At 37.5% G+C, this 25,933-nt stretch overlaps 1 protein-coding gene across 4 annotated transcripts in view; it reads right to left on the bottom strand.

The window, feature by feature from the left end:
- RPS6KA3 (ribosomal protein S6 kinase, 90kDa, polypeptide 3) overlaps positions 1-25,933 on the bottom strand; it is a 118,626-nt gene that overhangs the window by 30,079 nt on the left and 62,614 nt on the right. For all 4 annotated transcript variants that reach the window (XM_011940182.1, XM_011940183.1, XM_011940184.1 and 1 more), the window contains 7 exons: positions 25,414-25,495; positions 16,133-16,213; positions 15,254-15,333; positions 14,550-14,656; positions 9,574-9,611; positions 8,904-9,046; positions 7,231-7,301 (listed from right to left, as the gene is read on the bottom strand). In XM_011940182.1, the coding sequence (XP_011795572.1) occupies positions 7,231-7,301; positions 8,904-9,046; positions 9,574-9,611; positions 14,550-14,656; positions 15,254-15,333; positions 16,133-16,213; positions 25,414-25,495 (602 nt within the window). The remainder of the gene's footprint in view (positions 1-7,230; positions 7,302-8,903; positions 9,047-9,573; positions 9,612-14,549; positions 14,657-15,253; positions 15,334-16,132; positions 16,214-25,413; positions 25,496-25,933) is intronic.

Here is a 25,933-nt window from a genome sequence, read left to right as displayed (position 1 = left end):
TGGAACAGTGAAATAATTCTGAGATCGAATATGGAGAATACCTAATTATGCAAAAGAGAGAAGGAATAAAAAATGATTTCCAGGTTTCTGGTTTGGGAAAGAGGGTGCATGAAAATGCTGATAACTGGGAGTATAAGAAAAGAACAGCAAATAAAGATACCTTTAGTTCAAAAATGTGAAGTCATGCATGTAATATGTTTTGGGAGGGCCAGACAGGTGAGTAAATGGAAACACAGGTCTAATGCCTGGTAAATTCATGTAAGAAAGAGTGATTTGAGAGTAATTAAAATGTGGAGGGTAGTTATAGGAAAGACTGAAGTCAGTCAGGAAAGAGTGCAGAGGGGGAAGAAAAGCATATCATAGATGGATTCTGGGGGATAAGACCATTTAAAAGGTAGTCAGAAAAACAACAATTTGGGCATTAAAAATAATGAATGCAATGGGCTGAATCACACTGATTATTAAATCCCATTAGTTTATTACAGTAAAATAAGAAAAAGCAAAGTCAAAACACAAAAACTCAACTCACTGGATATTACCCCCACTAGGAAGTAACTAGGGCTCTGACATTAGAAACAATTAAGAAAATAATTAAGTATTTATTCTCTTTTTCTTGGATGAGCTTTAATTCAAGTAATTAAATCATCATAGTTGATGAGGGAAAGTTTGTTGAGAAAATACCAGCTAATAAATGAGGAAGGAATAATAATAATAGAAAATCATGGCCGGACATAGTGGCTCATGCCTGTAATCCCAACACTTTGGGAGGCAGAGGTGGGAGGATCACTTGAGCCCAGGAGTTTGAGACCAGCCTGGCAACATAGCAACATACCATCTGTACAAGAGATTAAAGAACTTGGCTGGGAGTGGTGGTGTACCTGTAGTCCTAGCTACTCGAGAGAGGCTGAGGCAGGAGGATTGTTTTAGCCCAGGAGTTTGACATTGCAGTGAGCTGTGATCATGCCACTGCATTCAAGTCTGGGCAACAGAGCAAGATCTCGTTTCTAAACCACTCCCCCCCGCTTTTTTTTTTTTAAAAAGCAATTCATCACTTTTGAATTCCTTATAAAATAACTGTTCCAAGTAATGATTATTAATGGATAGAACCATTAGTTAAAAGCATGACGGGGAACTTTACTATGGAGGAATCAGCTGCAACCACTGGAGCCCATCACTTAAAGTGGGGGCAACCAGGTATTGTAAGCCTCCTGATGTAACAAGGACCACACAGTATTAGCTGTGAAATAATCTTGCTAAAACAGTTTAACCAAAAATAGGACAGAGGATCAAGTTAATAACACTAAGGGAATAAAAAAAGTTTCCATACTCCTAGGAAAAGACTAATTGTTATGTAACCGTGGTAACAAGAGAACCACCAGAACTGGTTTTAAATCCTTTCAGTTGGTTTAAAATGCACTGAATTGATCAATGACAACTTGCCTAGTGAACACCTGCAAGGATGAGTAACTGCTTTTTGTCTCTGAAAATTAGCCAAACAGGAATGGACTCACTCCAATAAACACACCTGAGTGCCCACTGATCAACAACAGTCCCACCCAAATAATCACATTCTTACAGATAATGTCAACCCACTTACAGACCTGAAAATCTGCCAGTTCTTGAGCTCCACCCTTCCTCAAAACTCTATATAAGATTAGTGGTCTACTGTGTTTGGGGGAGACTCTAGCCTTACCATAGCAAGCAATAAAGTAAGTTTTATGCTTTATTTCAGGTGTTGAGAGGGGGTCTCATTCTTTGACAATATAAATCCAGAAAGCAGAGTTCCATAAAACAACTGACTTGGTTTCTACGAATAAACAGCAGGGGAAAAACAGGGATAGATTGTTCTAGACTAACAGAAGTTTAAGAAGTACAACCAAATGGAATGTGCAGGCTTGATATGGATCCAACTCTAAAGACACAGTTTTGAAGAAAATCTGAAAAAACTGGTTAAGGACTGATGATACCTAGGCATTATTGCTAGTTTTATGTGGATGTGTAAGAAAACATCCATATTTTTAGCAAGGCAAACTGAATTAAGTAGATATGTTTGGAATACTTATTATACTTCAGTAAAGAAAAGAAAAAAAGAATAGATAAAGTGAAATGGCCGAATCTTGATAAATGTCGAATCTGGGTGACAGGTATATGTGTTCACTGAATTATTCTATTTTTGAGAATTCATTTTTGAAAACTTTTATAATTAAAAAAGGAAAAACAGGAAGAGAAGAAATCATGTAAAAGTGACTCATGTAAAAGTGACCAAAAGGGGAATGGTTAGAGAGGTGGGAGAAGCAGATGAAAGCATGAAAAACAATGGAGGGAGGGAGTGGCCAACAGTGTCAAATACTCAGAGATGCCTTTCTTGAGTGTCCCATCTAATATGGTTCCTGCTTTCTGCTCCTTCCCTCATACAGTAACGGGTCACTATTACGAGTACAGATTTCTGATTTATTATCCTTATATCTCCTATTACTACCTGAAATTGTTTAGATATTAATTCCTCGTCTCCCCCACTAAAATATAAGTTCTGAAGTCCACCAAAGACCTTTTCAGTCTTGTTAATACTACCTCTCAAGTATGAGTAGCAAGAACTGAAACATCTGTTAAATGAATTGTGTGAATAAATGGTACAGAGTCATCCTTTTGACAACTTGCCCCTGGTTTTAGCAACCAGAAGACCACTGATAGCCACAGTGAGAGCAGTTTCAGCAGAGTGGTAGGGATGAATGACAAATAGGCTGTGAAATAAAAGAAGCCAAAAAAGTAGTAACAGAAAGCACACACTACTTCTTGAAGAGGCTTTGTGTTGAAAGGATGCAGGAAGATGGTACAGTAACTTGAAAGGAAGGCCAAGTCAAAGAAGGATTTAGTTCTTCAACACAAGAGTGTTTGTTTGCTGAAAGGGAGGGATCAAAGTAGATGAAGTGACAAAGGTTCAGTGATGAAAGTTCAGTGAACATTCATTTATATAGCACATCTTTTCAGACCTTTTTTATTGTGTAGAATATAAAATACCTCAAAAAACCCCGAACAAAAACACCCAAAGTACATAGCTCAATTATTTGCCACAAACTGAACAGTCACCTGGCCAAGACACATAACATTGCCAGAACCTCTCATTCAGTGTAACCACTTTCCTTATTTTGCCTCAGGCTTTTAGCCATCTAAATATGAACCCTAAAAACTATGCTTTAGTTTTGCCTGCTTTGTAAACTTTACAAATATAATCATATAGTACTTTTTCTTTTGTGTCTGAACTTCCTTAGCTCCACATTCTTGTGAGATTTATCTAAGCTGTTGCATGTAACTGTGGTTTGTTCATTTTCTTTGTTGTATGGCATACTACACCCATGGGCCAAGGCTTCAGCCTGTTTTTGAATGGCTCTCAAGAATTGTTTTATATTTTTACAGGGTTGGAAAAAAAATACAAAGAATATGTGACAGAGGCTGTGTGTGGCCCACAGAGCCTAAAATACATATAGTAAATACAACTTCTATTGTATTCGACTGTATGAATATACCATCATTTATTAATTCACTCTTCTGTTAATAATAAGGTTTCCACTTTTTGGCTATTACAAATAATGTTGCTATGAACAACTTTGTACTTGTTTTTTGATGTGTGAGTAACTAGATTGTTTTAACATGGGTGCATGTCTAGGAGTGGGGCTAACTGGATAAGGATATACATACATTTGTCTTTAGAAGATAAGGACAAAAACTGTTCTCCAAAGTGGTTATATGAGTATTGATATTCCTTCCAGCTATGTATAAAAGTTGCCACTGCTTCACATCCCACCATTTTGAACTGTCAGTCTTTTTATTTTTATTTATTTTTATTTTCAAAATTTTTGAATAGGGCAGCAGTCTGGGCCAAAAATGGTTCAGAATGCTCCTGTCAATCTTTTTAATTTTAGCCATTCTGGTGAGTAGGCAGTGATATTTCCTTGTGATTTTAATTTGCATTTTCTGATTAACGAGGTTGAGTATCTTTTCATAAGTTTTTTGGCCATTGAATATTCTCTTCTGTCAGATCCCTAAGTCTCTTGCCCACGTTTTTATTGGGTTGGCTTTTTCTTATTGATTGGGGTTCTAAATAGAATGGCAATGATTTTTATGTATGGTGGAAGGTAGGAATTTAAAAAAAATTTTTCAAAGCAAATTTTTTTTGAGACACGGTCTTGCTCTATTACCCAGGCTGGAGGGCAATGGCATGATCATGGCTCACTGCACTCTTAACCTTCTTGGCTTAAGTGATTCTCCCACCTCAGCCTCCCAAGTAGCTAGGACTACAGGTGTGCACTACCATGCCTGGATAAATTTTATATTCTTGAACTCATGGCCTCAAGTGATCCTCCCACCTCAGCCTCCCAAAGTGCTCGGATTACAGGTGTGAGCCACCACTCCCTGCCTATTTTTTATACGAATATTTAACTTTTCCAGCATGATTTATTAAGAAAAGGCTATTCTTTCCCTACTGCTCTGAAATTCCCAATGGTTGCAAATTAAGTGACCACATATATAGATCTGTTTCTGGGCTCTTTATTCTATTGCATAGATCTACTTTCCACACTTGTTTCAATGCCGTATTAATTACTGTTACAATAAGACTTAATACCTGGTAAAGCAAGTCTTCCTATCTTGGTCTTCAAGAGTATTTTAGCTATTCTTGGTCTTTTGTATTCATATTAGAATCAGTTTATCAAGATCCACATTAAAAATTGTTAGGATTTTAATTTTATTTGCATTGAAACTATAGTTTTGTCATCCATTATAGTAGCCACTAGCCACATACGGCTACTGAGCACCTGAAATGTGCCAATCCACATTGCAAGTGTAAAATACACTGAATTTCAAATGAGTATGAAAAAAACTGGTTGTAAACAAATACCTCAATCATATTTTAACATTGGTTGCATGCTGAAATAACATCTTGGGTACACTGGGTTAAATAAAATATTACAATTAACTTTCTTTTTACTTTTTTATTTTTTGAGACAGAATTTCACTTATCAGCCAGGCTGGAGTGCAGTGGTGTGATCTTGGCTCACTGCAACCTCCGCCTCCCGGGTTCAAGTGATTCTCCTGCCTCAGCCTCCCAAGTAGCTGGGATTACAGGTGCCCACCACCACGCCCAGCTAATTTTTGTATTTTTAGTAGAGACAGGGTTTTGCCATGTTGGCCAGGCTGGTCTTGAACTCCTGACCTCAGGTGATCCACCCACCTCAGCCTCCCAAAGTGCTGGGATTATAGGCATAAGCCACCACGTCCTGTCTCTTTTTACTTTTTTAAATGTAGCTACTAGAAAACTTAAAATTATGTATGTGGTTTGCATTATATTTTCTTTCTTTCTTTTTTTTTTTTGAGACAGGGCCTTGCTCTTCACTCTGTTGCTCAGGTTAGAGTGTAGTGGTGTGATCAGGGCTCACTGCAGCCCTGACCTCCCAGACTCAAGTGATCCTCTCACCTCAGCCTCCCAAGTGGCTGGGACTACTGGCACGTGCCACCACATCTGGCTAATTTTTTAATTTTTATTTTTGTAGAGATGGGGTTTTGCCATGTTGTCCAAGCTGGTGTCAAACTCCTGGGCTCAAGCAATCTGCCCACCTTGGCATCTCAAAGTGCTGGGATTACAGGCATGAGCCACCATGCCTGGCTGGTTCACATTATATTTCTAGTGGATAACACTGATCTATAGTACTGTTATCTTTACAACACCGGGTCTGTCATAACATGAACATAGTATATCCTTTCAAGTTATTTTGGTCTTTTAAAATTTCTTTAAATAAAATTTTCTGTTTTTTTCAAGAGGTCTTACATAACTTCTGCTAGATTTATCATTAGGTATCTGAGAATTTTTACACTGTTGTAAACAGTAACCTCTTTGAAAATTCCATTTTTTTTGAGATGGAATTTCACTCTTGTTGCCCAGGCTGGAGCACAGTGGCACGATCTTGGCTCACTGCAACCTCCGCCTCCCGGGTTCAAGTGATTCTCCTGCTGCAGCCTCCCGACTAGTTGGGATTACAGGCGTCAGCCACCATGCCCGGCTAATTTTTTGTATTTTTAGTAGAGACAGGGTTTTGCCATGTTGGCCACGCTGGTCTCGAACTCCGGACCTCAGGTGATCTGCCCACCTCGGCCTGCCAAAGTGCTGGGATTACAGGCGTCAGCCACTTTGCCCGGATAAAAATTCCATTTTCTTTTGCTAGTATAGAGACACAGAATAGATTTTTGTTTATTGACCTTGTATCCAGTAACTTTGCTAAACTCTTATTAATTCCAAGAATTTATATGATCACTGGATTTTCTTTTCTTTTCTGAGACAGGGTTTTGCTCTGTCACCCAGGCTGGGGTGCAGTGGAACCATCTCAGCCTACTGCAGCCTCAACCTCCTGGGCTCAAATGATCCTCCTGTCTTAGCCCCCATCCCCCACCCCCCAAAGTAGCTGGGAATACAGGTGCTTACCACCATGCCTGGCTAATTTTTGCATTTTTTTGTAGAGATAGGGTTTTGCTATGTTGTGCAGGTTGATGACTGGATCTTCTACGGATACAGTCATGTTATCTAAATAATGATAATTTTATTTCTTCTTTTTAAACCTTATACTTTACTTTTTTGCTTGACTTACCATATTGGCTAGGACTTCTAGGACAATGTGGACAGAAGTGAAATAATGGGCATCCTTGTCATATTACAAATCTCAAAAGTAAAGCTTTCAGTATTTCACTATTAACATGAAGATAATATGAGTACTCTAAATCTATGCAGTCTGTTCATATTCAAACCATGTAATATTGATGAATTTCTTAGTTATTTCTTATACTACAGCCAACACTCTAAAATCTCATTTTTTTAGTGTGAAACATTTATTTTATTTTACTTTTTTTGAGATAGAGTCTCGCTCTGTTGCCCAGGATGGAGTGCAGTGGTGCAATATCAGCTCACTGCAACCTCCACCTCCTGGGTTCAAGGGATTCTCCCGCCTCAGTCTCCCGAGTAGCTGAGACTACAGGTGTGCACTACCACGCCTGGCTAAGTTTTGTATTTTTAGTAGAGATGGGATTTCACCATGTTGGCCAGGCTGGTCTCGAACTCCTGATCTCAAGTGATCCATCTGCCTCGCCCTCCCAAAGTGCCGGGATTGCACGCATGAGCCACAGCGCCCAGCCTGAAGCATTTATTTTAAAATCTCATCAAAACATCTATATTAAGGGAGTACTTACTTAAGAATCATAGTCATTGTTTCTTTTCGATCTTTTCCTTGGAAAGGTAGTGTACCAGTAAGCATTTCAAACTACAGAAAGGCAAAACAATCAGAAGTATTAGTCAATAAATATAAAATCTCAAGGCCAGAAGGCAAAAAAAAGCATCATCTTAATTATAACCAAATATTTTAAAATTGCTATGTAGTGTTTTCTATTTCTACCATATTCGTTACTGAAGTTCTTGATAATTCCTAAAACAACTGAGCTATAGAGTTTTTTTTTTTTTTAATGGAAATCAATCACATTTTTATTTTTGAGACAGGGCCTGGCTCTGCAGCCCAGGCTGGAGTGCAGTGGTGCAATCTCGGCTCACTGCAGTTTCCATCTCCTGGGCTCAAGCAATTCTCCCACCTCAGCTTCCCGAATAGCTGGGACTACAAGCCTGTGCCACCATGACTGGCTAATTTTGTACATATTTTTTTGTAGAAACGAGGTCTCAGTATGTTGCCCAGGTTGGTCTTGAACTCCTGGACTCAAGGGATCCTCCCCCTCAGCCTCTCAAAGTGCTGAGATTAGAGGCATGGGCCACCATGCTCAGCTTCAACAATCACATTTCAAATGGCAATTTTAAAGTATAGATATGTGAACAATTTGATAAATATGCCAATTTCATATGAACTTACATTTTATTTTTTTTGAGACACAGTCTCACTCTGTCACCCAGGTTGGAGTGCAGTGGCACGATCTTGGCTCACTGCAATCTCCGTCTCCTGGGTTCAAGTGATTCTCCTGCCTCAGCCTCCCAAGTAGCTGGGATTACAGGTGTGTGCCATCATGCCTGGCTAATTTTTTGTAGTTGTAGTAGAGATGGGGTTTCACCACATTGTCCAGGCTGGTTTTACAGGCATGAGTCACCACGCCCAGCCTAATTTTTGTATTTTTAGTAGAAACAGGGTTTCACCATGTTGGCCAGTATGGTTTCGAACTCCTGAGTTTAAGTGATCTGTCTGCCTCGGCCTCCCAAAGTGCTGGGATTATAGGCGTGAGCCACCGCGCCTGGCAGAACTTATTTTATTGTTTTTTGAGACACAGTCTTGCTCTGTTGCCCAGGCTGGAGTGCAGTGGCATGATCTTGGCTCACTGCAACCTCTGCCTCCCAGGTTCTAGCGATTCTCCAGTCTCAGTCTCCAGTGTGGCTGGGATTACAGGTGTATGCCATCCTGCTCGGCTAATTTTTGTATTTTTAGTGGAGATGGGGTTTTGCCATGTTGGCCAAGCTGGTTTTGAACTCCTGACATCAGGTGATCCACCCGCCTCAGCCTCCCAAAGTGCTAGGATTACAGGTGTGAGCCACTGAACCCGGCCAAACAAACTTATTTTAAGTGTCACTTACTAATAGATTTCTGGACCAGTTTCTCCAAAAGAGTAAATACCATTAATGCTTTAGATTGTTACTATTAGCAGGAAATCTATGGTAATATTTTTTTTTTTTTTGCCTTTTCAAATTAGGATGAGATAGAAGCAGCTAATAGATTTCATAGTCCTTCTATACTGCATGTAATTTTTCTTGGTTACTTATTACATATGGTATAAAATAAAACAAAAACACCAGTTTCTTTAACATTCACTGCTAATCCTCACTTAACAAACAACCTCCTTCCCCCCCAAAAAACCCCAAATTCAAACCTTACCATTAACACACCAAAAGACCACCAGTCAGCACTCTGAGTATGACCTCGACGATTAACTACTTCTGGAGCCATATACTCCACAGTTCCACAAAAAGAATATGCCTTCTTTTCATGGTCAATAGACTCTTTACTTAGGCCGAAATCTGCCAAAACAAATATCATAAATATCCTACATAAATTTGCACATGCAAATTTTAAACTTTGAGTTCTGACATTAATCATTTAAATTTTCTGATACAAGTTTTTTTCTGTTTTTGCTTTTTTGAGACGGAGTCTCACTCTGTCACCCGGGCCGGAGTACAGTGGCGCCATCTTGGCTCACTGCAACCTCTGCCTCCTGGGTTCAAGTGATGCTCCTGCCTCAGCCTTCCAAGTAACTGGGATTACAAGCATGCACCACCACGCCCAACTCATGTTTTTGTATTTTTAATAGAAATGGGGTTTCACCATGTTGGCCAGGCTAGTCTTGAATTCCTGACCTCAAGTGATCCACCTGCCTTGGCCTCCCAGAATGCTGAGATTACAGGGGTAAGCCACCACGCCTGGCTCTAATATAAGTTTTTAATTTTAATACAGTGTATTACTCAATATTTGTACCTCAATCAACCTTAAAGGAAAGTATATATTGTAGGAGAAAATATTTTAATAAAATGAGGATTTTTTTTTTTACCTGTTAACTTGATGTGACCTTCTTCATCAAGAAGTATGCTGAAAAAAACAAAGAAAATCTTTTAAGAATACTATATAGAGATTTATAGAAGCTAAGACTGAAATTACATCCTTAAGCATCAGATCACCACATTTATTCTAAAATATTGCTTTAGACTGTGAATAAGATGGCAAAGGCAAAGGAGGAACAAATTATTTTTTGGACACACATTTATAACAAATCCCAAAGGCAATGCCATAAACTTGTATTAATATGCCAGGGCTACTCGAAAATTATTAGGAAAAGAATCAAATCACCTGTACTCTTCCCAGCTGCTCTTTCTAATGCCTTTCTGCAGAAGTAGTTTGACTAAATCCCCTAGTGCCTGCATTAATAGACAGAGGGTCCACACATTTAATTCAAAAGCATCAGACGTATCATTCTCTTGGTTATTTTATTTTGCCTTTTTTTCCTTTTTGTGGAGAATAGGGTCTCACTACATTGCCCAGGCAGGTCCTGAACTGCTGGACTCAAGCTATCCTCTTGCTTCTGCCTCCCTAAGTCCTGGGATTATTCCCTAAGGTGTGAGCCACTGCGTGCCCAGCTCTCTTGGTCATTTTAAAGGTATTTGACTCAATCATTATTTCCTTATTATTACTTTTTTTCCTGACACGACCTTTACACAATCTTCTTCTCCCTCCCCATACTCCTTGTTTTTCATTGACCCCTCCCTTCACTATACATATTCTCCAGGTTTTTTCTCTTCCCCAAAAAAACTGTGAGCTCTTAGAAGGTTTGACCTTATTCATCTTTATAGCTCAGTGTCTGGCAGTGTACAGTACAAATAAGAAATGCTGAATGAATAAGGCTTGTTTGCAAAGGGCCTACAGGGCATTCCAAATAGTTTGGGCTTCTTCTCAAGGACAAGGGAGACCATAAAAGGTGTACATTCATGGAGGGTAGAGAAATTTACAGAGAAAATAAAGTGCATTTAGTGAACTCACTGGGTCATAATAAAGAACAACTGGAGAATGACACTCACATTTCTGGCTTGAGCAGATACTTGAGTGGAGAGTAATGCTATTAATCAAGGAGCTACAGAAAGGAGAGAGTACTAAGCTGTAAGTCAATAATTGTGTTAAGTTGGTGCAGAAGTAATTAAAAGTAATGGCAAAAACCGCAATTGCTTTTGCACCAACCTAATATTTCTGGATAGGTATGGGGTCAAGCAATAAACTGTTTCACTTATATTTAAAGCTATCCCACAATATAGGCATTTCCTTACTTTTAACTAAAAAATGTGCAAGTCAAATTTTGTTACAAAATTTTACTATAACAAAAGTATTACCAACCTTTCTATTTCATAAATGCAAACATAATTACAACAAACTTTACCACTGAAGGTAATTCAGTAGGGACATATTTTTCAAGTTTCTTTCATCACAAGCACTTGTTATAAAAATATTAGTATTGATTATGCTTGATTATGAAGAGATCAACACATTTAGAGAATATAAAGGGCATTATTAGGTACTATAGAAATCATCCTCCCTTCTAATGAATACACGAAAAACAGTTCTAAAAACAAAACAAACTTCAAGTCATTCTTGGTAATTCTGAAAGAAAAAAGGATAATATGGCTGAAAGGGCATTGGTTGTGCCTTCTATAGCAAATGCATTCTTTTAAGATAACCATGCTTATACTGTATCTTTGAAACAAAAAGTCAACTGTATCACTCTCAATAAACAACATTCCTTTTCAATGGTTACTAATTATTTTTAGTCATATTTATTATAACAGAGTTCTAGTTTAAAAGAATCTGAAAAACCCTTAACAGTTCATAAAATATTTGGCCTAAAAATTCAAATTCCTCCCAAGTTCTGTATGATGGTATTTACTTGTATGATTTACCAAGTAAGTGTTATTTCGAATGAATAGCATCATCTAGACATGTATGTTTAAGATCTTAATATAAGCAATCTTCTTTACATCTGATCTTATTAAAGCCTTGAGACAAGGCTCATACTTTAATATAACTTTATGACCAATGCCAATACAATGGTCTATGGTAAATATATTCAATTAAATAGTATAAAACACATTTTTATGAATGTTTAATCTTATGTTTATAGTAATTTTTCTAAGGACTATATGCTTGAATATTCATTCTCACCAATAATTATATTTTGTGTCACAATAGTTATAAGTTGGGAAAATAATCAGGAAAACTCAGCAGTTATTTGGGGAATAAAAACAAAACCATATGAAACTTATCCAAAAACAATAAAAAACAAACATAAAATATAAAAGTATAACAATTTCTAAATGATCACTTAGAAGAGTTCCAGATGAGCATTTCCCCTCTTCTGGTGTTAATATAGAATTTGCATTTCATACTAACATTTTTTTTTTTTATTATGCTTTAGGTTCTGGGATACATGTGCAGGTTTGTTACACATGCCATGGTGGTTTGCTGTACCCATTAACCCATAATTTACATTAGGCATTTCTCCTAATGTTATCCCTCTCCTAGCCCCCCAGCTCCTGACAGGCCCCAGTGTGTGATGTTCCCCTTCCTGTGTCCATGCGTTCTCATTGTTCAACTCCCACTTGTGAGAACATGCAGTATTTGGTTTTCTATGTTAGTTTGCTGAGAATGATGGTTTCCAGCTTCATCCATGTCCCTGCAAAGGACATGAATTCAGCCTTTTTTATGGCTGTATAGTATTCCATGGTGTATATGTGCCACATTTTCTTTATCCAGTCTAGCATTGATGGGCATTTGGGTTGGTTTCAAGTCTTTGCTATTGTGAATAGCACTGCAATAAACATGCATGTGCATGCGTCTTTATAGTAGAATGATTTATAATCGTTGGGGTATATATACCCAGTAATGGGACTGCTGGGTCAAATGGTATTTCTGGTTGTAGATCCTTGAGGAATCGCCACACTGTTTTCCACAATGATTGAACTAATTAACACTACCACCAATAGTGTAAAAGCATTACTATTTCTCCACATCCTCTCCAGCATCTGTTGTTTCCTGATTTTTTAATGATCGCCATTCTAAGTGGTATGAGATGGTATCTCATTGTGGTTTTGATTTGCATTTCTCTAATGACCAGGGATGATGAGCTTTTTTTTCATGTTTGTTGGCCACATAAATGTCTTCTTTTGAGAAGTGTCTGTTCATATCCGTGAGCAATATTCAAAATTCTTGATAAATATGATGGTTGTACAACTCTGTGAATATACTAAAAATCAATGAATTATATATTTTTCCTTTTTTGAGACTGAGTTTCGCTCTTGTCACCCAGGTTGGAGTGCAGTGGCGCCATCTCAGCTCACTGCAACCTCCACCTCCTGGATTCAAGCGATTCTCCTGCCTCAGTCTCTCGAGTAGCTGAGATTACAGGTGTGCGCCTCCACGCCCGGCTAATTTTTGTATTTTTAATAGAGACGGGGTTTCACCGTGTTGGCCAGGCTGGTCTCAAACTCCTGATCTCAAGTGATCCACCTACCTCGGCCTCCCGAAGGGCTGGGATTACAGGCATGAGCCACTGGCCTGAGCCACTGTACCCAGGCAATGATTTGTTTAACATATGAATTACAACTCAATAAAGTTGTTTAAAAATATTCCTGGTAGAGCAAGGCTTGTGCTTATATGCTTATAAAAGGGGGGGGGGACCTTTCTTAATCAGTGGTAAACATTAACAAATTAAAACAGAAGTGTGTACAATTTAAATAATATCTGCTTCTTGATGACTGTTACTATCAAACCTGTGGGAAATTTGCTCATCTCACACTTAAAATTTGAAATCACATGGAGAAGAAAATTTTCGATAAATGGTATTTGGGGGAAAGAAAGGGTTAGCTCTATACCAACCCTCCTACCAAAAAATTTCTAAAAAGTGGAGTTAAAAGAAAAAAAAAAGAAACTATAAAATTAGAAGGAAAATATCTGATCATAGAACTCGGGAAAGCCTAAGAATGAAAGTCAGAATAAATCACAAAAGAAGATTGGTAGATCTGCCTGAAGAAAAAAAAATGCATAAATTAAACAACATAAAGTTAAAATGGAAAGACTAGAAAAAATATAATTTTTTTTTTTTTTTTTGAGACACGGTCTCACTCTGTTGCCCAGGCTGGAGGTGCAACGGAGCGATCTTGGCTCACTGCAGCCTCGATGCGCCAGGCTCAAGCAATCCTCCTGCCTCAGCCTCCCGAGTAGTCAGGACTACAGGCGTGTGCCACCATGCCCAGCTAATATTTTGTAGAGACGGGGTTTTGCCATGTTGCCTACACTGGTCTCCAATTCCTGGGCTTATGCAATTCAGCCTCCCAGAAGTGCTTGGATTACAGGTGTGAGCCACCATGCCAGGCCAAAAATAACATTCCAAAAGAAAAATGAACAAAGGCCATGAGCAGAAAATTCACACAAAAATACAAATTGCCAATGAATGTAGATTTCAACCTCATTAAAAATTAAAAAATGGGTCGGCTGTGGTGGCTCATGCCTGTAATCCCAATACTTTGGGAGGCCGAGGCAGGTGGATCACCTGAGGTCAGGAGTTCGAGATCAGCCTGGCCAACATGGTGAAACCCTGTTTCTACTAAAAATACAAAAATTAGCTGGGTGTGTTGGCAGGCACCTGTAATCCCAGCTACTCGGGAGGTTAACGCAGGAGAATTGCTTGAATCTAGGAGGTGGAGATTGCAGTGAGCTGAGATTGCACCACTGCACTCCAGCCTGGGCAACGAGAGCAAAATTTCATCTTAAAAAAAAAAAAAAAAAAAAAATCAAAGAATGCACACGAAAACAGTATTTTTTGATTAAATGAGATTTTTAAAGCATGAAACTACAGTGTTAGCAGAGATGTGAAGCACAGGCATGCTAGGGCAATACTGTGGGAGTTTCATGAAGTCACTTGATTTTTTTATTATCTCCTAAACAATTATATTACATTGTATTCAACTTAGTAGCATGATTCCTTACTTTTCTGGTTTTAAGTCTCTATAAATTATTCCCAGGCTATGTAGATGGTCTAAAGCAAGTGCAAGTTCAGCCAAGTAGAATTTGACATCTTCTTCTGTGAACATCACCTAAAATAAAACAATAATTTTTCTAAATTTATTTTTTTTGTGTCTGTAATTTTTAAAGTTCCACTCTAGAGTTTAAATATCCTAAAAATTTTATAAATATGATAATTATACATAGCTTTGTTTACAATTTACTCATGAAAGGAATTTGCAAAATTATCTAATCAGTCAACCAATCACTTACTAAATACTAACTATACACTATGGGAGAAATAATTTTACATTTTGTTAAGTAACAAGTATTTCAGGTTGTGCCACTGTTGTCCCATGACAGTAACATTTTAGAAATGAAAAGTGATCTTTAAAATGCACACTTCATTTCCAGTACTAATTGTTTAAGGATACCTTGTTGATACATTATTGCTTCTGGAAAAAACTATAAGAGAAGCAGGGTTAAGACAAAGACTGTTTATTTGTCAATTTAAAGTCCTGCTTTCAGAATAAATTCAAAAGGTAGGAAAAGAACTCTTTTTGGGTCTGATTCTTCAAGAATCTTGTGCCACTAGAGAAAATACAGTAAGCATAATACTGAAATATAACAAAGCTTTAGTTCAAACAGGATGCATATAAATAGATTAAAAATAGAGATTAATTATATACCTCTTTGGATAAGCGTGTAAACAAATCTCCTCCCCTGAGAAAATCCAAAATAAGATACAACTTCCCTTCAGTTTGAAAAGCTGAATGAAGAAATGAAAATTTTCATTTAGTTCACCATAATTTTTCTAGGCTTACATTAGGTCATTCACAAACGAATATTTTAGCAAATTAATTATATCAAATGTCCAAATTTACTTTTACTTAGAAGAAAACCACTGATTTATCCTAGTTTCCATGTGGAAATGTTAAATACACTGCTTCTTATTATGGAATCACTAGATTTTCAACAGGCAAGTCACTCAGGAATACACCAGTTCTAAACCCATGATACATAAGAAAAACTCCTAACAAAAAACGACTTACTGAACTACGAAATAACATACAAAAACCATGCCACTAGCTACAGGAAAAAAGGTGAGTTGGTTAGGTTTAATCACACATAGTAAGAATCATCACACCTTTACCCACTGAGAAAAAGCATATGGCTTTGGGGAAAAGAACAGCAGTGACAATGGTTTTAGGATGTTCACATTAGGGATCTCTTTGGCCTTTGGGGTTGGCTAACACATATAGGCTATAAAAGGCTAGCATATTATTATTCATTATTATTACAATAAAAAAGCAATAATTATCATTACCTGTTCCTATGGCTACACTCAGAAACTATCTTTATAATATTTTTTAAAAACATAAGCTAAACACAATAAAAGCTTCTAAAGTTTGTCTAAGAAATAATGGTTTAATTTTCATGACTTTTTACTATAAAAGATCTGCTAACCACATACAAATATATATATATTTATATTAGTTTATCTGAATGTCCTCAGGGATTCTGAGGGATGAGGTGAAGGGATGATGTGGGAGATGGTTCATACTTACCATAATGCAACTTGACAATAAAAGGATGATTAACCTCTACCAAGATATCACGTTCCATTTTTGTCCGAACTCGGTCTCGAACTATAAAAGATTGTATGTATGCTACATTGTAATATCTTTCAAAGATAATCTTCAAAACAAATTCTTTTTGGTGCCCATGTTAAATAAAATTTTGCTTATGTGTACTACAATGTGAATGTTTTGTCATTCTTGAATTTACAAAATAAATAATGATATCGGCCGGGCGCGGTGGCTCAAGCCTGTAATCCCAGCACTTTGGGAGGCCGAGGTGGGCGGATCACAAGGTCAGGAGATCGAGACCACGGTGAAACCCCGTCTCTACTAAAAATACAAAAAATAACCCGGGCGCGGTGGCGGGCGCCTGTAGTCCCAGCTACTCAGGAGGCTGAGCCAGGAGAATGGCGTGAACCCGGGAGGCGGAGCTTGCAGTGAGCCGAGATCGTGCCACTGCACTCCAGCCTGGGCGACACAGCAAGACTCCGTCTCAAAAAAAATAAAAATAAAAATAAATAAATAAATAAATAATGATATCTTTTACTACATTACATAACCAAAGGAAGTAGTTTATTTATAAAATCCATGCTTTTAAGTTGGAAAAAATACAGAGAAAATATTAGGTATTGGCTTTAACATCAAATGCACAAGTATTTTAATCACAGCTGTGGCAAATGACAAAAAAGCATGCAACTTTTAAAAATCAAGGCATCCTAAGAGTAAAACATAAAAAACAAATAGGCTTCAACATTCCATCAGTCCTATCAATCAAACTCAACAAACATTCATTAAGCATACCTAAAATGGGGCAGACATGGGGTAAAGGACAGTTATATCCAAAGAGGTCTATTTTGAGGGAAGAAGAAAGGAAGCAAGGGGGAGAGAGAACATACTGTGGTACAGCTGAAAGAGCAAATGTTTTTTGGAGTTTAGACAGAAAGATATGAATTCAGATCTGTGTAATCTTTTTTTTGACAAAAACTTAAGCATCACAAGATCTGTACAATCACAAGCAAGATACTTATTTAAATTCTTTGAGACTCAGTTACCTTTCAGCTATACAATGGGGATAACACTACTGTAGCTTTGAGGAGCATGTGATCATTTGAGATAAGGTATGTACCTAGAGCCTGGTATGCATGAGATATTCAATTAAATGGTAGCTATTGTTATTATATCCAAAGTAGCACCATGAATATGATTAAGGGATAAAACAATTTACTACCAGCAATGAGTACTGCGGGATTCAGAGAAGGGCAAGATCTGTCTTACTTGCATGGGAAGGCTAGAAGAAAGATGTAGGGTCAGGGCGCAAGCTTTAAGACTTTAGGAGGGGATCTTTAGATGGGTAGGAAGGATAGTCCCTAGAAAACAAGAGTCTAAGCACGGAGTACCCAGTGCAAGCAAAGACATGAAGGCATGAATGATGAACAAGAAGGAATCAAATGAGATTTACTACTGTGCCAAGGTGAGAGGATCCAGATTCTTGACAAGTTGGAATGCCAAGATGAATTTACATTTGACCCTGTGAGCAAAGCTTTTATTCAGCAACCAAATATTTCCTGAGCAAAGTGTATGTGCAATGCACTAGGGATATACATACAAATAAGATAATCTTCAAGAAGCTCCTGATCCAGTGGGCAGGACAGCTAAGTAAATACATGATTATAATACATTCTAAGTACTCTGAATGGTTATATGAAACATTAAAATAGAATGAATAGGAGACTCTTTGGTGGAGGGAGAAAGTTGAGTTGGTTTTATTTTCAGTTTAGGGTGAATGCAGATATTTAAAATACAGAAATAAGACCTCTGGGGAAAATAAACAAAGCAGCAAAAAAATGCCCTATTTTTTCCATTCTACCAGTTTTCTATCCCCAACTGGGAGATTTTCATGCCACTGACTGAAAATGGGCAAATCAGAAATAGGAATCAATTGGTCTTGATGTCCATGCAGCTCTTTTAACTGACCTGTCCAGTTAGTATATCAAATTCAATAGCAATCTCTGATTTCACTACCTTGCCCTATTGATACAACTCTGGTGTCTTCCTTTTTGTATCTGATATGCCCCCCTTTTTTTGAGATAGGGTATCGCCGTTGCCCAGGCTGGAGTGCAGTGGTGCGACCTCGGCTTACTACAACCTCCCCTTCCTGGTTCAAGCGATTCTCCTGCCTCAGCCTCCCGAGTAGCTGAGATTACAGGCTTGCGCTACCACACCTGGCTAATTTTTGTATTTGTAGTAGAGACGGGGTTTCACCATGTTGCCCAGGCTGGTCTCAAACTCCTGACCTTAGGTGATCCACCCGCCTCGGCCTCCCAAAGTGCTGGGATTACAGGCATGGGCCACCATGCCCAGCCTGATATGTCCTTTGTACTTTTTATGTGAGTGAAGTTTATCAACAATACCTGCTGATATTTCTGTTCCAGTCTAGCCTAAATCTATCCTTTTCTCATTATTATCACACAATTTTGGATTAGTTTCTATCACCTTAAAGGTGGATTCCAAAGTCCTACATCTTTCAATGAGTATACAAGGCTTATCACTTAAAAATACATCCTCTGCTCAGTAAGCAGCAAAAATATCCATCAATACATGCACTGTATATTCCTCTTCTCTTATTTTACCACAATGAAAAGAACAATTATTTGGGAGTCAAGAACTACAGTTTAGTGGCTATACTAATAACTAGATGAACTCATAACTACCTTGGTCAAATAATTTCATTTCTCAGGGATTTCCTGTTTCCTCCTCTATAAAATGAAGGATTGGAACCAACATGATTTTCTTGTGAGATAATTTTCTCTTCAACATTTCCTTATATGTAACATTGATGAGACCTTGTTTAACTGAAAATGAGCAGTGAGAGTCCTTCACTAAAGAATTCCTTCATTTTGTCTAAGGTAGGCCTGTGTCATAATTCTAATCTCGTTTCTTTTGCTTATGTAAAGACCTAGTGACAATTCTAAATCATCCTATCATGAGGAATTTTGATTAGTATATACTAATTCAGAAGAAGGCATGTTTTATATTGGCCAGCTTCTAATCCCAATACAGAATTCGTTAATACTAACTCATGCTGGCAAAGCAACTAGATTCCTCTGAAATATCTTTTCTTCTAGAGTAATTATTAGATTTAAGCCCTTCTTGACTGAACATGAGAATGAAGAAGAAGAAATGTTGTTTATGTTTCTAGGACTATGTATTAAGAAACCTTTTTAAGCAGTTTACAAAAGCTTTTAGACAAACAGACCACTTTAATAGGATAGAAGTCCCCATTAACTTTATCTAACGTTATTGACTTCTATTTGGCCCCATTTATCGTATTAATAGGAACTTTAAAATGGGAAGAGACTTCTGGTTAAACATGGATATTCTACTCTCTATATTCTCCCAAAACCCCATGGAAATGACAATAATGGAAAAACTGTATCAACTCACAAGGACAGGAAGCAATAGTAGAAGACGGGTAAGTGGTAACTAACAAAGCAGACCAGAGAAAGCTAAAAATCTAAGCCTAAGGAAAGGAAGCCAATGAAAAATAAGCAAATTCTTGCCATTGAACTCTTTTCAATCAGCTTTCTAGCAGCTGACTCTTAAAGAAAAGATAGCCAAAGATCCCCAAGCATTTGGATAAAGGCTCTAAACATGAAAAACATCAAAATAAACAGAAAAATGGAATAAAGAGAAACAATGTGAGGAAGAGAAGATAACTTAAACACAACACAACAAAACAAAACTCATTCTTGTAATTTATATCCATTGTGGGAGCAAAGATAATATGGCACCTCACCCTTTTTAAAGCTTCTTGTTCTTGTTTAAAAAGGGTGGTGGGGTGGAGGAAGGCACAAGTATTCTCAATAAACTACAAGAAAAAGATAAGAAATAGAGAAAGAGCTCATAGATGAAAAGACTTAAAAAGATATCAACCAATTGCAATTCCTCTAGTTTTCCAGTGTGTATGTGATTATATGTATGAATCCTAATTTAAACAGACTGCATAACGAAACACAAATTTTAATAGTAGGGACAACTAGCAATGTGAACAAAGACTGGATATCTTTACGCTCATTTTTAAGGTATGATAATACAGTTGAATTAATTCTTTTAGGAGTCTTTTTTTTTGAGAGAGTCTCGCCCTGGTGCCCAGGCTGGAGTGCACTGGTGTGATCTCGACTCACTGCAACCTCTGCCTCCCGGGTACAAACAATTCTCCTGCCTCAGCCTCCTGAGTAGCTGGGATTACAGGTGCCCGCCACCATGCCCAGCTAATTTTTGTATTTTTAGTAGAGAGGGGATTTCACCATATTGGTTGGTCAGGCTGGTCTCAAACTCCTGACCTCGTGATCCACCCACCTCGGCCTCCCAAAGTGCTGGGATTACAGGCGTGAGCCACTGTACCCAGCCAGGAGTCTATCTTTTAGAGATATATACTAAAATATTTATGAAGAAATTCTATAGTATCTGAGATTTCATTCAAAATATCAAGAGGAGAAGAAGGAGAACACTGATGAAAAAAGGCTGACCATGAGTTGATAAATGTTGAAGCAGGGAGAAGGGTATATGGGGGCTCACTATATTCTTCTGTCTCTTTCTTAAATGTTTGATACTTTCCATAATTAAAAAATGTTTTAATGAAATAATCAGAGAACAAGAAAATCTAGGAAATGAAAAGCGATGGCAGAAACAAAAAGGTCAATAGAAGGGTTGGAAGATGGTTGAAGAAATTTCACAGAAAATAGAAAAAATGGAAAATAGAAGATGGAAAAATAAAGAAAATTAAGGAACAATTCAGGAGATTTAACCAATATATTCCAAAGAGTAGCACTTACAAATGTAGAATAAATGACAAAAACTTTCCCAAGACTGAAGAAATGAGTTTTTAGGTAAAGAGACCACCTCATATATGATATGATATAGTTTTAGAAACCCACACTGAAGAATACCACTATATAAATTTCACAACAACAGGAATAAAGAGTAGATTCTAAAGACTTCCAAAGAGGAAAAGCAGCTTACACACAAAGGACTGGGAGTGAGACCAGCAATTAACTTCATCACTGTAACACAGGAAACTAGAAGACAATGGAAGCAACACCTTCAACTATCTGGTGGAAAATTCTTTCTGACCTAGAATTTTATACTCAGCCAAATTATAAACTAAGTGAGGGGGTAGAATAAAGCCTTTTCCAGACATGGAGGGTCACAAAAAATTTAGTATTCATTTACTCATTCTGAGGTAGCTATGAGAAGACGTGTTCCATCAAAACCAAAAAGTAAACTGAGAAAAAAGTAGGTACAGAATTTAGGAAGAGAGACTGAATACAGAAAAGAAGTGAAGGAAATGTGACTCTAGTATACTATTTCGTTTAGCTAGGAACAATTTTTATAAAGCTATAACAATGAAAACATTATTGGGAAGATGTGAAAAAGGAATCTGTGAGTGGGTGGCAGCATGAGAGAACTGAATCTTAGTCTTCCATGTTAGAAAGGCAATAGATTATGTCTCCAAATGAAAACAAAGAATTGCAATATAAAAGTGTTGAATATAAATGTAAATGGCAGCAGCTAAAGAGATGAAAGTCATCGTCTCTGGGGTTCAAGAATTAGGAAAGGCAGGAGGGTGGGCAAAGCATAGCTATGTTATATGATAAGACTCTACAGATACTCTTTTGATAAAAATAAAAATTTAAGAACACATTCAGAATTATTCAGCAGTTTAAAGTTCCGGTAAGTCAAATATTTTCATTTTTCTATGAGCTCTTTTATAGCTTATATCTATACAATTTTACATACTTGTAGTAGCCCAATTTGTTCTAATTTTCACTACATTCATTTTTGTAATTATATTTAAGATACTTTATTTTAATAATATCCTAAGTGGTCAACCATAATTTTATAACATTCCTCTATTTTTCCTTATTAAAAATTTTTTTTTAGGGACAGGATCTCCCTCTACCCAGGGTGGAGTACAGTGGTGCAATCAAAGCTCATTGTAACCTTGAAGACCTAGGCTCAAGTGATCCTCCTGCTTTAGCCCCCCCAGTCAGCTGGGACTACAGGCACACACCACCATGCCTGGCTAATTATTCGATTTTTTGTAGAGATGAGGTCTCACTATGCTGCCCAGGCTGGTCTTGAACTCCTGAGTTCAGGCAATCCTCCCACCTCAGCCTCCCAAAGTGCTGGAATTATAGGAATGAGCCACTATAACTAGTCACAATTCCTCTAGTTTTCCAGTGTGTATGTGATTTCTAACTTCTTGCTATTGTAAATAATGTTGCAACAAGAATTTTCAAGCCTATGAATCCTTTTTTTGAAGCTATTTCCTTAGGTTAATGTAGCAGCAATAATGGCTTTCCAATTTATGCTGCCATCATATGAAATAACATGCATTCATCTCACTCTGTCACCCAGGCTGGAGTACAGTGGTGTGATCACAGCTCACTGCAACCTCAAACTCCTGGGCTCGAGAGATCCTCTTGCCTCAGCCTCCAGAGTAGCTAGAATCACAGGTTTGCACCACTACACCAATCTGATTTTATTTTCATTTTTTGTAGAGACAGGGTCATGTTATATTGCCCTAGCTGGTCTTGACCTCCTGGCTTTAAGCCATCCTCCCGCCTCAGCTTCCCAAAGTGCTAGGATTACAAGTGTGAGCCACTATGCCCAGCAAACTTTATTATTTTAATATGCATCTTTGACTTTCACCAAAACTGAACATTTCCCCAAAGATTATTTATCTCCGTGTGTAAACTTTATTCAAAATCCTCCAGATGGAGGATATAATGGTATTTCTTATCAATTCCTAACTCCTTCATTCTTTTTACATTTATTAGTTGGAATTATATTGCAAGAAAGAGTTTTCCCTTTTCCTCCATTAATTAATTTATGAATTAACCTATGGCTTCTTATTTTATTCAACTGGGTTGTAATCTATCACTATCATTTATTATTGCAATGTTTAAGTTGTCCCAGATTTGGCCAGTAGAAGCCCCTTAGCTAACTCCTTATATTAATACACTTTCCTGTCTTCCTATTTATACTATTTTTCACTATATGAAATGTCAAAAATTTTTGAATTACTAATTTGTTCGTAATTTGCTCAATATTTCCTCACAAGTTTCCTAGATGTGTTAAGTTGTAAAATTCAGTTAGGGTGGAGTTTGTTACGGTGTTATTTTCCAGGTTGCTCAGGGGTATTTCTTTTTTCTTTTTTTTCTTTTTTTTGAGATGGAGTTTTGCTCGTCGCGTAGGCTGGAGTGCAGTGGTGCGATCTCGACTCACTGCAACCTCCGCCTCCCGGGTTCAAGCGATTCTCCTGCCTCAGCCTCCCGAGTAGCTAGGATTACAGACACCCACCACCATGCCCGGCTAATTTTTTTTTTTTTTTATTAGAGACAGGGTTTTGCCATGCTGGGCAGGCTGGTCTCGAACTCCTGACCTCAGGTGATCCGCCTGCCTCGGCCTCCCAAAGTGCTGGGATTACAGGTGTGAGCCATTGTGCCTGGTTGAGCTCAGGGTTATTTCAAACAAAATTTATGAAATCATTACTTAATTTCCCATTGTTCTGTATGCCTGTTTTGTCATACAGCATGGCAAGTACTCAATATTTTTGTAACAAATACACTAAAATTTGATATATATATTTTGTACCATTTTGTTCCACTGATTCTATGCCTGTATTACTCCTCCCAATAACACACTAAGTTACTGCTACTTTAAGCATTAGGATCTGAGAGAGCTTGTTCCCTTATTATTCTTCTTTTCCAAAATATTCTGGATTCGGAAATAAAATTCTGAATTATTAAGTTTTAAGGAAAATGCAACTGGAATCTTAATGATATTGAGGTAACTGAGTGGCTAGAGGAGTAGCGAGATTCTTAACAGTTAGCCTTCTCTAATAGGGATTGGGCATTTATTTCCTTTCCTGGTATCTTTTAGGTTTCTTAGAGTTTTGTAGTTTCCTTTACATACACTATGCACAATACAAATCCTGTTAAATACATAAAATCAAACTACTTTTGTTGCTTTTGTGAATGAACTCTCTGAGTTTCATCTATGCAGCTTTGTAACATGGGACTCATGAGTATAAAGTCACAAATGCAGTGATAGAAAGGTAGGGGATTGAGGATGTAATTTAATTCCCTGGTCCTAGTAGGAATCAAGTAAGTGGTAGTGCCATGGGGCAGGACTTAACCGGAAAGAAAATATGTTCAGGAAGGGAGTAACAGAATGGAAGCAATCGACAGTGTTTATAGAGAGAGGTGAAATTTCTTGGGATGTCCATGGTGGGTGACTAATTGGGAATAACAGAAATAAGAAATGATCATTGCAAATATTCGAGAATATTTTCAAAGTTTTATAAATTACATGTAAATTGAAGAGGAAAAAATGGACTTTTAGTAATCAATACATAAAACATCTAGCGGTTATGAGGTTAAAATAAGTGATACCACTAAATTAAAGGAAGAGTTAAGTATTTTTAAATCTATATTTCTTCTTAACTACTTTTTTTGTTTTTTTTGAGAGGGAGTTTCGCTCTTGTTGCCCAGGTTGGAGTGCAATGGCACGATCTCAGCTCACCACAACCTTTGCCTCCCGGGTTCAAGCGATTCTCTTGCCTCAGCCTCCCGAGTAGCTGGAATTACAGGCATGCGCCACCACGCCTGGCTAAGTTTTTGTATTTTCAGTAGAGATGGGGTTACTCCATGTTGGTCAGGCTGATCTCGAACTCCTGACCTCAGGTGATCCGCCCGCCTCGGCCTCCCAAAGTGCTGGGATTACAGGCATGAGCCACCGCGCCCGACCTCTTCCTAACTACTTTTTACCTATGAGAGCCAAATCCTGCATTAGGGTTTTCAAAATCACAGGCTCAGAATAAAAACTTATTTGGAGACCAGAAGTCATAAAGTCCTTTAGAATAACAGCATTTTGCACCCAGTAAATCAGTACATTTTTAAAAACATTAAAATAATTACATAAATTTGAAGATGAATCAATCCCAGTTTTAATCTAAACGTCTACTTGTATAAAACCCAATATAAATTTATAATACTTCTTTTATACATGGCAACTCTGGTTCTCACTAGTTAAATGATTCCTAGCCCAGCAGGAAAAATTCACTAAAAGTCAATCTAAATTTAAAGCTGGTAACAGGAACCTATTCAGAATGTAAATAACATGCCAAGGAGTCCCATGAGCTCTATTGAGACCTTTCAGTTTGTTTAGACTACATGAACATTACAAATAGCAGCAACACTTACCTTTCAGTGTGGCCTTCTTCAATACCTTCATGGCATAAAGCTGCCTAGCATCAGAGCCTGAGATTTTTTTAACTAAGAAAACCTGTATTTAAATAAGAGAAAATAAATATTACAAAGTAGTATAAACTATACCTTTGTTCAAATAAGACCCTGCTATAATAGTTTATTATAATATAGATTCAGATATACTATAGATTATTTTCCCTAAAATGTATCAATTATAAATACTAGTTATAAACAGTAGTTATAACTTGGGGTGTCAATATAAGTGAATACACTTTTTTCCATTTTGTTGTTTGCCAGTTCCCAAAGAGCATGTAACACATTAAGACAGACCAAAAAAAAAAAAAAAAAAACAAATCCGTGTTTTGTGGCCCTGAAGTAATTACTAAATAGAATCTTGTGGAGTTCACGCTGATTCTGAGTTGCCAAGCAGGAAAAGTAATCATTTCCCAGGCAGAGATTTGGGTAGAGGGGAGAATCCTGCAGGACAGAGTGAGATGCTGCCTCTTAATAAAAA

Source organism: Colobus angolensis, unplaced genomic scaffold, assembly GCF_000951035.1.
Source record: "Colobus angolensis palliatus isolate OR3802 unplaced genomic scaffold, Cang.pa_1.0 Scaffold188, whole genome shotgun sequence".
Classification (NCBI taxonomy): domain Eukaryota; kingdom Metazoa; phylum Chordata; class Mammalia; order Primates; family Cercopithecidae; genus Colobus; species Colobus angolensis.
Note: the sequence above shows the minus strand (reverse complement) of the source record. Positions and strands in the feature narration are given on the sequence as shown.